This window comes from Eschscholzia californica, unplaced genomic scaffold, assembly GCF_041429995.1.
Source record: "Eschscholzia californica isolate CP2 unplaced genomic scaffold, dmEscCali1.0.p SCAF_4, whole genome shotgun sequence".
Classification (NCBI taxonomy): Eukaryota; Viridiplantae; Streptophyta; class Magnoliopsida; order Ranunculales; family Papaveraceae; genus Eschscholzia; species Eschscholzia californica.
Window position 1 is genome coordinate 40121222 of NW_028238461.1, and position 14207 is coordinate 40135428.

A 14207-nucleotide genomic window follows, 5' to 3' on the forward strand; every position below is an offset into this window, starting at 1 on the left:
CTCTTTGTTTTTTTTTTAAGTAATTGGTTCTTTTAGTTTGTTTCAATTATTTCTAATTCATTCGTTTTAGCCTTTTTTTGTCATTCAGGTGCGTTTACATCAAATGTTATGGAGCTATCTTGAACAGGTAATGAGGACGTATTATTTACGAAACTTAGATATTTTTTTGAAGTTAGACCTGCAATTTAACTAGTTTTTTTACTAACTCAAACTAGATGATTTTTTGTTTCATTTGTGATGTTTGACTCGTCTAAACAACTCACTTTGTTGATCCTTTGTTTATTTTAATCCCGACAAATAAGATTAAAATGACGAGGACAAATAAGATTAAAACACCAGTTTATTTTAAGCCATCATAATGGTCATTACTAGTAAAACAAAATTCTAAGGCGGTTTTCATTGTTTGAACTTGACTCAACCCACTCGTCCGAAATTAAAACATCTAAACCAAATGGACCCAAAATCAACCTAGTAAAAACATAAATGCCCCACACAAAATCAAGTATTTTGAAATCTGTCTTTAAGTTGATTAAACATTTAAACTACAGTTTAAAAAAAAAATTGAGAGTGAGGTGATAATTAACACCTCTGTTCCCTCTGAATTTTTTTTGACCCTTCATAACCGGAGATTGAACCCATACCATTCCCGCCGGTCGTCGGATGTTTATGTTTGAACATATTGAAGATAGCCACACCAATTTATCTCTTTGAAAATTTCAACCCAAAACTTAAAACCAGTAAATGAGGGAATGATCACTTCGACACCAAAATGGATAAAACAAATCCCCTCAATGAATTGGTTGAAGAAGCACTGCACTTCTATCATCAAAACAAAACAAGCCCATGCTTTTCTCCTTCGAAATCACATCTTTTAGGAAAATTTTGCTTATACCAAACTCATCTCTTTCCTTGCTCTTTCTCAATCTGGAAATCTCAATTATGCTCATAAAATCTTCACTCAGATTGAAACCCAGATATATTCTTATGGAATACAATGATTAGAGCTTACTCTAAAAGTTCTTTCCCATCTAAATCTATCTCTCTTTACCACTTAATGATACAATCTGGTATTCATCCTGATAATTTTCACTTACACTTTTGTTTTAACTGCTTGTGCTAGATCTAAGCTAATAAAATTTGGTATGAGATTACATTGTCAAAGTGCGAAAATTGGGTTTCAATTGGATGTTTTTGTACTTAATTCTTTGATTCAGATGTACTCGAAATCGGGTTGTTATGATAATGCTTGTAAGCTATTTGATGAAATTCTTAAAAGAGATATTGTAACTTGGAATGCAATAATTGGAGCCCATGTTAATGAAGGATTTTATCAGGAAGCTTTTAATTTATTCAAAAAGATGAGAGAAAGTGATAAAATAGAGCTTGATGAAGTTACAATTCTTAATATGGTCTCAGCTTGTACATTATCGCGTAATTTAGAACAAGGGGTAATTCTTCATTTGTACTCAAAAGAAATTTGTTTTAATCAAAATCTCCATCTTTGTAATGCATTTTTAGATATGTACTGTATATGTGGTGGCTTGGGTTCTGCTCAAATTCTCTTCGAAAGCATGATCAAACGTGATATTAATTCTTACTTGGACGTCCATGATTCCGGGTTTAGCAACTCCGGGTTTTTTCGTAGAGTCTTTAATATTGTTTGGGAAAATGCAGTTTGAGAAGATTAATTAACCCTGATGGAGTCATACTTGTGAGTGTCATTTCAGCTTGTGCTCAAATAGGAGCTCTTGATCAAGGCAAATATATACATCTTTTAATGCTTTGATACAAAGTTAATCCAAATATTGTATTAGAAACTTCTCTTATCGATATGTACGCTAAGTGTGGTTGCATGGATTTAGCTTTACAAGTCTTCAATAAGATGAAAACTAAGAATGTTTTTACCTGGAATTCGGTAATCGGAGGGTTTGCTATGAATGGTCATGGCTTAGATGCGCTGAGGTTTTTCGAGCAGATGACAAATGAGGGAGTAACACCTGATGGTGTAACATTTATCGAATTATTATGTGCTTGTGGTCACACGGGATTGATAAATAAAGGTCTAGAGATTTTTAGATTGATGAAGGAAGTTTATGATATCAAACCGAGGATGGAACATTATGGATGTATGGTTGATTTGTTATGTAGAGCTAAGTTGGTAGATGACGCGTTATCATTCATTGAGAATATGCCCATCAAACCTAATGAAGTCCTATGGACAACTTCTTTTCTAGGGTTGAATAGGATTGGAATCGGAAGAAACTTTGCATCAGCAGAGAAGATAGGAAAACGAGTAATAGAAATGGAACCGATTCTTGTGGACGATATGTATTATTATCGAATCTTTATGCTGGGAAAAACCAGTGGAATGAAGCTTCAAAAATAAGGAAAGAGATGAAGTTAAGGGGAGTTGAGAAAATTCCAGGATATAGTTGGATTGAGATAAATGGTTCGATACATAAGTTTATTGCAGGTGATTTATCTCATCCTCAAACAGAAAAGATTTATATGATGATGAAAGAGATGAGACGACGAGTGAAACTGGCTGGTGGTCATGAATCCGAAACGGATGAAGTACTGTTCGATATAAAAGAGGAAGAAAAAGAGATTTCTTTAGGCTTTCATAGTGAGAAGTTAGCTATTGCTTTTGGCTTAATTAGTACTTCCACTGGTTCTCCAATTAGAATTGTTAAGAATCTTCGTGTTTGTAATGATTGTCATTCTTTCATTAAGTTTATATTGAAGGTTTTTGATCGACAAATAATTGCAAGAGATCGAAGTCGCTTTCACCATTTTAGCCGAGTTTCTTGTTCTTGTATGAACTTCTGGTAACAAAGGTATTAGAATTATCATTTGGAACTATTGCTTCGAGTTTAACTTATAGTTTTCTCCGTATGAATGAAAGTTATTCTAATGTCAGAAGATTGCTCCATGGTATAAGAACTACTTCAGTTGAATTAGCTCGAAGCTCGGTTCAGTTGGTGAGTTGGATAGATATGTTTGAGCCATTGCTTCCGGACTTCCTTTCGGCACCTTCATATGTAATTTATATACACTTTTCCTACCATCTCTTTTTGTTTTTTGAGAAATCTATTTTACATTAAATTAATCAAGGAAAGATAAAATGCAGAAGGGCGAATTCAGAGCATTGCAGAATCCGGTTACATAATGGAGTAAACTACAGTAGACGAGTGCATGACTGCCGAGTCACAAAGTCTACTAATCTACTATTACAATAAAGAAACTGCACCATCAAATTTTGAAACACGATCGTGGATTTGATGACCTACGTTTTGGTACCTCCAGGGAATCTCTTCACTTGGGCCTTGTAACCTTCAAAGTACCATCTATGTATCTTCTATGACTATATTTGTTGATTGGAAATTATAGGCCAGATTCGCATCTAGTAAGAGAGCTTCACCTTGCTCGCCTCTGCCGACTGAGTATTTATTTGTATGCTTGCTCCTCCAAAAAATGCTTCGTAATCGTCTGATGCGACCGCCTCGCATACTGCCTTTTTTACTCTGACAGCTTACCATACACCATAAGGTCGTCCACGAACATGAAATGCAAAATCGAAGGAATATATTAATTTAGTAACCATTATGTAACTCTAATCTTTCTTGTTGATCAAAGAGTAGAGCTAGGGTTTCGGATGTTAATATGAAAAGGTATGAAGAGAGGGAGAGGGCACTACTTCCAAATGCCTTGAGTTGTTGTGAACATTATGCTGGTCGGAAAGGTAGGAGTTTTGACACAGTATAAGATTAAATCCAGTAATGGTCCACGTATGTGATGATGCCTCTAAGCATTGCTTCCAAAAAAGGCCCAACTTACCCTATTTGAGAGGGGCTAAAGGCCCCCGACCAAGTGATATAGGCACCCGGATTGCAAGGCACCTTACAGTTTGTGGCTTTCTGCTTTAACGGGTGCCTACAGCATTTTCTGGGTGCTTTTAGTCACACCCTTATATATAGGGCTCGTTTTTTCATTTTTTTTCCTTTTCTTCCCATCAGTTTCTAACTTACTATTTTCGATCTTCATCGAAAAACAACTTACTATTTTCGCTTTCTTGGTTTTCTGAATCTCCCGCTATTGGCATTCTTTCTTGCTCGATTCCTTCTCTTGAAGATCAGAATCCTATCCCAGAGGAAATCTGCCAACACTCTTTAGAGATTTGATAAAGATTAATAATCCATACACCAGGTATTTCTTGATGTCTAATGCAGTTTCTACTTTCTAGGGCACAATATGCACTTTTTCTATCATCATTATTACAAATGAATGAATTCTTGGCTATTGATTATGAAGAAGGATCTTTATTTCCATATTTAGTACCCTGAACTAATTATTATGCTATTTTTTTCGTGGGTTTTACCCTATTATCTTAGTTTTTGGATTTCTTGGCATTTCATTATGAAGAAGGCATCTTTATTTCGATATTTAGTACACTGAACCGATTATCATGCTATTTTTCTAGGGTTTTACCCTATTATAGTGGTTTTCGGGATTCTTGGTATTTCTTATGAAGAAGGGATCTTTATTTCGATACTTAGTACACTGAATCAATTATCAAGCCATTTTTCTAGGGTTTTGCCCTATTATCGTGGTTTCGGAATTCTTGGTATTTGATTATGAAGAAGGGATCTTTCTTTCGATATTTAGTACCCTGAATCAATTATGAAGCTATTTTTCTAGGGCTTTACGTATTATTTCGGAATTCTTGGTTCTTGATTATGAAGAAGGGATATTTAACAATTATCAAGCTCTTTCCAATTTCTTAAGGTTTTGCCCGTTATCATTATTTTCTTAATTCAGGACCAAGACTGTGATAATCAATTTTCTCAGGGTTTTGGAATTATCTTCATTAATTTAGATTGGGAATTGGTCCTGAATTAGGGTTATCGATTGGATGAAAGTAGAAGTCATCAATTGGGGTTTTTCTTTATATGTCTGTTTGTGTATCTTTTATAGTAATGGAGGTGGTTAATGGGAGTACCAGAGTTCACAGTAGACTGGGTGGAGCTCCAGCAGTAGATAAAGTTTGCTATCATTGGAGGGCAGGGAGATGTAACAGAAACCCCTGTCAGTATCTACACAGTGAACTGCCACAGGCAACTGGCAGTACAATGGCACCAAATCGAACACATTTATTACCCGCCCATGGGAATTTCTCTGGCTCTGTCCCTAGTAGAAAACGTATATCCGCCTACCCTGGAACTGATATGCAATCATCTAAGAAATGGGTTCGTGGTCAGAATGGCAAAGTGGGTGGAGGATCTATGACTTCTAATACTACACAAGAAAAACCTAATTCCGCCTGCCCTAGAACTGATATGCAATCATCTAAGAAATGGGTTCGAGGTCAGAATGCCAAAGTGGGTGGAGGATGTAGGACTTCTCATACTACACAAGAAAAACCTATTTCCGCCTGCCCTAGAACTGATACGCAATCATCTACGAAATTGGTTCGTGGTCAGAGTGGCATAGTGGGTGAAGGATCTACGGCTCCCCATACGAATCAAGAAAAACTCTGCAACTGCTGGATGGCCGGCAATTGTACTTATGGAGATGCTTGCAGATATCTTCATAAGTGGTTTTCCAGTGGTAGTTTCATGATGTTGTCGCAGCTCGTGGGACACGAGAAGGTATTCATTTTCATACGTCTCCTTCCTCATAGTTCACTAGTTTGCTTGTATGTTGGTTTAGTTTTTCGACTGAAATAGCTGTCTTTAACAGGTCATTAGTGGAATTGCTATGCCAACGGGGTCCGACAAATTGTATTCGGGGAGCAAAGATGGATCTGTTCGAGTTTGGGACTGTCATACTGGTCAGGTTGTAGAAAGTTTCAATATTGTGGTTACTTTTGCTCTTATCTATTTTGATTCCATCTTTTTATATACGCATGAGATTTATTTGTGTTTTGTTTCCAACGTTCATAGTGTGCTGGTGTGATCAATCTAGAAGGTGAAATTGGCTGCATGATAAGTGAAGGCCCATGGGTTTTTGTTGGAATGCCAAACGTTGTCAAGGTAAACTATTTATTTTGAGAATCGATAAATGTTAAGATTAATTAATAAATGTTAGATACTGATATCGAAATTCTCTCTTTCTTCGTTGTGGTATGGTGATAATATTGCAGGCTTGGAACACTCAAAGTAACGCTGATTTTAGTCTTAGTAGCTCTAGCGGACAAATGTATGCCCTTGTTGTGGATAATGATGGGATGCTTCTTGCTGGAACACAGGTACTTATTTTTTCATTTACTTCTTGTTAATTGAACTTGATTTTGTAGTACCCTATCCCTTTTTCTTGGATCTATTTATATCATGTAGCTCTCCAACTTGTTCTTAACCTTCACTTTTTATTTTAAGGATCTGACAGTAATTGCTCTTCCATTGCCAGGATGGTAGTATATTGTCTTGGAAATTTTCTCCTGCAACCAATAACTTCGAGCTTGTTGCCTCCCTTAAGGGCCATACTTCTTCTGTTGTATCGTTAATATTTGGTGCTAATAGACTCTACTCTGGATCAATGGATTGCACAATAAGGGTAAGTTGATGCTTCTCGCACGCTATAGATGTTATTCTTTTAAAAAAATATGGTTCATTTTGATTCGTAGTTTTCACAATTTTGTTTTGTTACATTAGGTGTGGGATCTTGAGACCTTTCAATGCCTTCAGACTCTGACAGAACACACATCAGTTGTAACGTCTCTTCTGTGCTGGGATCAGTTTTTATTATCTTGTTCTTTGGACCAAACGATAAAGGTTTGGGCTGCTACTGAAAGTGGTGTTATAGAAGTTATTTACACCCACCCTCAAGAACATGTATGTCGGATTATCCTTCCTTTAGTTTTTTCTTCCTTTGTTTCTGTTAAAAATTTCTGAGCAATGTGGGGGTAAAACTTATATAAACACAAGTTGTTGATAATTTTGTTTTGGTTGTGACAGGGTCTGTTGACGCTATGTGGCATACACGACGCTGAAGAGAAGCCTGTTTTGATATGCTCAAGAAATAATGACAGTGTTGTTCTATACGACCTTCCTTCGTAAGTTTGACAAGAACACTTAAACCTTTGTCTTTCACTTCTTAATCTGATACTGAAAACAGAGTACTAAAAGCAATATATTGGTTATTTAGATTCAAGGAGCGAGGAAAAATCTTTGCGAGAAAGGAAATTCGAGCAATCCAGATTGGTCAGGGTGGTATATTTTTCACTGGTGATGGAGCTGGCGAGCTCAAAGTGTGGAAGTTGTCTTAGCAGCAGCAAGTAAAGGAATAAAACCATCCAAAATGGGAATGAAGATAAAGATTATAGAAAAGATGATGATAAAGATGATTCTTTTCCTCCCTCTACTCCAACTATTGCTTTCCCCATTGTGAAATTTTCATTTATAATGTATTCAAATTCATGTTTCAACTAGTTGAGATTTGAAAAGATTAATTGAGAAATGAATGCAAATTTCATATAAATTTGTTTTGCAGTTTTGTTTTCTTACTGAGTTTGATCTTGGGGTTTGCTCATATTACTCTGAAATCAAATCAATTATCAACAAGATTTGATCTGCCCAAAGGAAAGCAAACAGAAAGGGTTGAGAAAGGGTTATTTTACTATGTTATGGATAAGCTTGGAGTTTGGCAGTTTCTCATATATTTTGGTTTTTTCTATCTCAACCTTTTGGTTTTGAAACTTGGAACCAAAGAACTAATTATTGTATATTGTAAATGACATTGTCATATAGTAAAATGGGTACTTTTCAAAATATTCTCAAAATTGTCTTTTCAATTGTCAAAAGAAGTGAAACCCTAATCATATATCATACAATTGCTTAATTGAATGGTGATAATTTATTTAAATATTTACCAAAAATATACAAGATAGATAAGGTTTGATACTTAAACTTATTTCTAAAAAGATAATTATGAAAAGAGAAATCAATTTTAAGTGAAAAATTACCTAAAAGTTAATCTAATTTAAACCAATTGAATTTAATTTCAAGATATTTGAGTCAACAGATTAATAAACTTGTGGATTTGGGTAGGACATGGTATTTTGTTGTGTTGTTTATCTTGTGAGAGATAAACATGTGTTACCTGATTAGTGTCTGCCCAATCATTTTTACTGCATAAGCATCTTTTCTGTTTTGAAAGATGCTTAAATAGGGAGAAAAGATAGAGAGAGAGAGAGAGAGAAACACACAACTTAAGAGAAAAGAAGAGAGATTTTAGAGAGAGAGAGAGAGAGAGAGATGGGTAAAGGTGGGATGTCTCATGGTGGTATTGATGAAGATGAAGAAAATATGGCTGCATGGCTTCTTGGTGTTAATAATCTCAAAATCCAACCTTTCAAACTTCCTCCTCTTGGTAATTTTTAATCATCACTTTTAACATTTATTTTCTTTTCCTTTTCAGTTTTCTAATTCTTTGATTAATTCAAGTAAAATAGTTTTAGTATTCTAATTTATTGGTAATTATTATGTTTATGGTTTTGATTAGATTTTAAAACTGTTTTTGATTTTGAAAATTTTTAGGTACTCATGATGTTAGGGTTAGAATGAAAGCTGTAGGTATCTGTGGAAGTGATGTTCACTATCTTAAGGTGATAACTTCTCATCTTCCCCTTTAATTTATTTTCAAGCTATGCATTTTCTACTATTTTCCCTTTAAATATTTTGGAAGTTGAAGACTTGTGGTGGCATGCCATGAATAGTAGCAAATATCCAAATTCTTAGATCAATCTATAATTAGGTGAGAGGGTTTCACTAACATTCCCCTTGGACATGTTAAGCAATCAATTCTTTCCATTTTTATCTAAAGTAATAGTAAAATCGATACAATCAATGAGGGAGATGAACCTTCACTTGTTAAAAGTTGAAAGAATTTGACTTGAGGGCTTATGTTATGAGACCCCTTGGTGAAATTAGAGCCTAGAATATATGTAAAGAAGTCATGGGTTTTCACATTTGCGAATGTTCGCATCATGTAATTAATGTATCACTTCTCAATGAAAGTGTGTTCTGTATTTGCTGTAACAGATCATGATCTAGGCTGACTTCTATCTTTATCTTTTCAATATTTCAGAAAAAGGTTTTGTATTATGATTTTCCGCTTGATCTGTTCTTCCTTTGTAGTATAATCACATCCTTGAGGTCAGAGAGTGAAATAAGTGCTTACGATGTGGGCCCTTCGCCCGAATGTTAGATTGACACACAATGATAGGTTGTGACGCATTTCCGTCCATATAACGTTTTTCTGTTGACTTATAAATATGTTGATACTTGGTATTGGACCATGATATGAGTAAATGCGATCTCTCTCTTTCTTTTGGCTTTATTTTAAAAATGTTTATCTCAAATTAGCATCGCCCATTCCAGTAATTTGTTATTGCGGCTAATGATATGATTTGTGGCAGACAATGAGATGTGCTGATTTCATTGTTAAAGAACCAATGGTGATTGGACATGAATGTGCTGGGATCGTTGAAGAAGTTGGTAGTGAAGTCAAATCTTTGGTTCCGGGTGATCGAGTAGCCTTAGAACCTGGAATCAGCTGCTGGCGCTGCAACCATTGCAAAAATGGGAGCTACAATTTATGTCCCGATATGAAGTTTTTCGCTACACCTCCAGTACATGGGTCCCTGGCAAATCAGGTTCTCCACTAATTCATTTTCCTGAAAGAAAGATTAATATGATTCATCAACAATAAGCCGTACATTTCAACAAAAAAAAACAATAAGCCGTGCACTTACTTTGTTATTCTCTAACTTATGATCCACAGATAAGCATATAAAAAAGGAAAAAGAGGACAGGTTTGATGCTTTTTTGAATGCCTCGTTTTTTTAATAGGTGGTGCATCCGGAAGATCTATGTTTTAAGCTGCCTGAGAACGTGAGCTTAGAGGAAGGTGCAATGTGTGAGCCTCTAAGTGTTGGTATCCATGCTTGTCGGCGTGCAAATATTGGCCCCGAGACAAATGTGTTGATAATGGGAGCAGGCCCAATAGGACTAGTTACCATGCTGGCAGCTAAAGCTTTTGGAGCCCCCAAAATCGTTATTGTTGATGTGGATGAAGATCGTTTATCAGTTGCTAAGGAACTTGGTGCTGACGAGATAGTTAAAGTTTCAACAAATGTCCAGGTATATACACTCATTTTTTAAATAACTAATAAGCTAAGAGTCTATTTTATATTACCAATCCAAGATATTAGGTTAGACCGAAGATTTTATCTAGCGGATGAGGTGCAGGGCCAGCCCTGGCCTAAACCGAGCAAAGCCTCGCTTTGGGCCACCAAACTATGGGGCCACATTTCAGAGCAATTTGTCTGATTGATTATTGTCGAGATTGTTTTCTCACTTTGTCTGATTGATTATTGTCGAGCAATTTTGGCAGGATGTGGGTGAAGAAGTGATCCAGATACAGAAAGCAATGGGTGTGGGAGTGGACGTGACCTTTGATTGTGCAGGCTTTGGCAAAACTGTGACAACAGCCCTGAATGCTACACAACCAGGGGGTAAAGTTTGCCTTGTAGGAATGGGTCATAATGAGATGACTGTCCCGCTAACTCCAGCTGCTGCAAGGTACGAAACTACAAGACTTTCATGGTAGATAAGAGCCTGTTGATTCCCAAACCCACAAGTTTAAGTTTATTCGATTTTACTATTTACACCCGCACTGTTAATTCGATATTCTCAATATTGTGAGACTCCCACAAGACTCTTCTCATTTCCAAATATTTCAAAAGTATCCTACTACTGTTTATCGTCTCCAACTTTTTATTTTCAAAAGTATCCTAATACTTGTTTCTACATTAGCGATTCTTTTTGGTGTTAACTCGGACCTCCTTGTGTCTTAAGTGTCTTTTAATGTTATTGTACGTTGAGACGGTTCTACTTAGGTCTACCAAGACTGGTTGTACTGCCGGCTGCCGAAATAAAATAGAGAACCGAGCTATTATTTGAGAGTTGTGATTTTAGATGGTCTTAACTTGTTCTCATGTTGGTACTTTGAGCAGAGAGGTTGATGTGGTAGGTGTATTTCGGTACAAGAATACATGGCCGCTGTGTCTGGAGTTTATCAGGAGTGGGAAGATCGATGTGAAGCCTCTCATAACACACAGATTTGGATTCTCACAGCGGGAGGTTGAGGAAGCCTTTGAAACAAGCGCTCGTGGTGGTAATGCAATTAAGGTCATGTTTAACCTTTGAAACCGAAAAAAACTAGTAAATGTTTCGTCATCCTAGTATCTAGAATAAATGAAACATTATCATCAATAAACATGTCTGTGGCCTTCTTTGTTTGGAAACTGTTTCAGTGTAATGTGAGTATGCCCTATGTATTGATATCGCATTTTGTGAGGCGGTCTTAGGTTCATCGATGGCGGCGGTACATATAGCTTGCCGCTTCTTTTCGCTCTATCTTTCTCTCTCATTAAGCATATCTATATCTTTCTCTCTCATTTAGCATATCTGTATCTATATCTTTCTCTCTAATTTTAGCTTATTTTCCTCCCTAATGTGCAAGGGCCCACCCATTCTTGTTAAAAGGCTCCTCCTTGTGAATTCAGTACGAGTCCACCAAATTCAAAAGAGAACTTTCGGCCCGAGCCTACCGATTCTACAAGAGACGTCTCGGTATTAGTCCACCGAATTTCTACTCCAATAGTCTATTTTGTGATTTCGGTGGACTCGTACCGAGTTGTGAATTTGGCGGGCTCGCACCGAATTCACAAGAGGGGTCATTTTAACAAGAGTGGGTCCCCTTTAAAACTTCCCATGTGCAATTAAGGATAACTTTTTGGCCACTGTTTTGGGGTAAGCAAAAATGTTTCTGGGGAAGACGGTGCAAACTCAAAAAAACTCAAACCAAACACTTCCTCCCCCTCAAGTCGCCGGAATAAAGTTAGCCGGTCGGAATTTCTCTCTCTCTCTTCCTCCCGTCTCCCTTCATTTCTTCTCTTTCTTTTTTTTAGTTGTAGTTACGGCGAAGGGAACCCCTTCGCCGGAAACCTTCGTCTGAAAACCAGACGAAGGTGTCTGGATCTGGATCTTCTAGATCCAGACTAGTTTCCGGCGAAGGTTTCCGGCGAAGAAAGAACTAGTTGAGGTCGCCGGAATTCGGTGGAGGTCGCCGGTACTAATGGTGGAAGTTGCCGGAATTTGGTGGAGGTCGCCAGAATTTTAGTTAGGGTGAGAGGAGAAGAAGAAAGAATAAAAAATTGAAAAGGTGATGTTTAGAAGAAACAAAAAAAAATTTGTTTCCCTCCAAAATTTATTGTCCCGAGAATTTTGCTTATTTTCCCAAAACACTGACCAACTTTATTCATGTACAAATAGGATGCAATTTCACGCAGATGTGTTAGTCACACACATACAAAAAGACCAAAATTGTTTTTGGTCATTTATGATTTTTCTTTCTCTCAATTCAAATTCGGTGACACTCCGTCGTCCAATCTCTATGTCTCTCATCTTCTTTCTCCCAACTTCATCTTCTTGTGCTTCTCTTCATCTCTCAATCTCAGACCTTCAAATATACAAATGGTATATATTGAGAGGATGTACCATTCACTGTATCCATTTTACAATGAAGGGGCGATCCCCCTAAAGAAGCCCTAGTCATTTTTGTAAGTGAATTTTGATTGGGTAGGTCCGTGGACGAATAGTCCAAAATAATAATAATAAAAAAATTTGGGTTTAACGTCCAAACTTATTATGAAATAGGTAGAAAGTCCAATTTTTTGAATATTTGTTATTGTCTCGTACAAATATACAAATGTATAACTAATGTGTTGATTGTTTTGTGAATGTGTATATATAAGTAAATATGATTGTTTTGTACGTAACACAAACCAAATTGTATGAATTGCAACAGTAAAATGTATAGAGTTATTTACGTTTTGTTGAAGCAATAAGATAACGATGCCATGCGAAAATGATTTTTTAGGTGAATTTTCGAAAATAGTATTTACAAAAATGATTGTTTGGAACATTTTAAAATTTATAAATTTTTGGACTTTTGACCTATTTTGTGTTAAAAGTGGATTTATTGTGCTGTTAGGGTGTATTTTGAACCTTCCACCAATACACATCATTGTTCATTATACTTTGGTCTTTGGCAGGTGATATTTACACGCTCCTAAAAGAGGAGCATCTCTAATTGTTCATTACAGGGTACTCCCAAAGTACCATAGAAACTTAACTAAATCGTTTAAGTGATTTTTCTTTTTAATGAAAATAGGCTCAGCCTAACTTTATTAAATCTCAAATCAGAAAAATGTCGGAACTATCGGTCTCTAACTTGCTTACAATACTCAATACACTTGGTGTGTCGGAATTGTTCATAGTATAAGAATTAGTTAGTAAATGTGCGGTTTTATTCGTATTTCTCGGACAATAAGCAAAATTACACTTATTGAGAAGCGTCTTATTACTTTTAGGGTTATTTTCCAAATGGCCCCCAACTTTGTGACCAGCTTCCTGCCTAGCCCCCTAGATTAGCAAAATAGCCATATGGCCCCGTTTTTGAGTTTCCGTTATAACACCGTTAACCAGTCAACATTTCTCTCTCCTCCATCTCATAACTTCTCTCTGCCACCTCATCTTCTAGCCAACTCATCGTCTTCTCCGGCGAAGGTCGTCGGCCGACGACCTTCAAACTTAAAAAAAATTAATTTTTTTTTATTTCATCTCTCATCTTTCTCTCTAAAAAAAAAAAATTTCATCTCCTCTCTTTCTCTCTCTAAACTCCGGTGAAGGGAACCCCCCTTCGCCGGAATTTAGAGAGAAAGGGGAGATGAAAAAAAAAATTTAGAGAGGAGATGAAATAAAAAAAAAATTAATTAAAATTTTTTTTTTTAAGTTTGAAGGTTGCCGGCCAGAAAATTGGTCGGTCGACGACCTTCACCGAGAAGATGATGAGTTGGCTAGAAGATGAGGTGGCAGAGAGAAGTTATGAGATGGAGGAGAGAGAAATGTTGACTGGTTAACGGTGTTATAACGGAAACTCAAAAAGGGGGCTACATGGGTATTTTTGCTAATCTAGGGGGCTAGGCAGGAAGCTGGTCACAAAGTTGGGGGTCATTTGAGAAATAACCCTTACTTTTAATATCAAGCACAATAGATTGAATCTTTCATGGTATATCGTCTTCTAGGTTTGAGTAAGTCTTTACCATATTCAAGGCGTCCCCTTTGATAATAAAATCATATTGA

General features: G+C 36.4%; 2 protein-coding genes and 1 pseudogene across 4 annotated transcripts; all 3 read left to right on the forward strand.

The window, feature by feature from the left end:
* The first annotated feature begins 608 nt into the window (after positions 1-608).
* LOC147544655 (pentatricopeptide repeat-containing protein At2g29760, chloroplastic pseudogene) lies at positions 609-3407 on the forward strand (annotated as a pseudogene). The gene is made up of 3 exons (XR_015224225.1): positions 609-2837; positions 2924-3041; positions 3131-3407. The product of XR_015224225.1 is annotated as a pentatricopeptide repeat-containing protein At2g29760, chloroplastic pseudogene (transcript).
* Positions 3408-4014: 607 nt separating this feature from the next.
* On the forward strand, positions 4015-7476 carry LOC147544656 (zinc finger CCCH domain-containing protein 48-like). Of its 2 annotated transcripts, none has more exons than XM_086638141.1 (9): positions 4015-4206; positions 4481-5648; positions 5740-5835; positions 5943-6032; positions 6143-6247; positions 6406-6552; positions 6651-6830; positions 6954-7051; positions 7144-7476. In XM_086638141.1, exons 2-9 carry the CDS (start codon positions 4950-4952, stop codon positions 7262-7264), a joined length of 1536 nt encoding a protein of 511 aa, XP_086494267.1. In that variant the 5' UTR covers positions 4015-4206; positions 4481-4949; the 3' UTR covers positions 7265-7476. The 2 variants fall into 2 exon arrangements, with proteins under 2 accessions (XP_086494267.1, XP_086494266.1); XM_086638140.1 differs by having other exon boundaries at positions 4047-4206; positions 4392-5648.
* A 735-nt stretch (positions 7477-8211) lies between these two features.
* On the forward strand, positions 8212-11305 carry LOC147544657 (GroES-like zinc-binding alcohol dehydrogenase family protein). Its single transcript, XM_086638142.1, has 6 exons — positions 8212-8367; positions 8535-8602; positions 9416-9652; positions 9849-10139; positions 10393-10580; positions 11015-11305. Exons 1-6 carry the CDS (start codon positions 8253-8255, stop codon positions 11205-11207), a joined length of 1092 nt encoding a protein of 363 aa, XP_086494268.1. The 5' UTR covers positions 8212-8252; the 3' UTR covers positions 11208-11305.
* The last annotated feature ends 2902 nt before the right edge of the window (positions 11306-14207 follow it).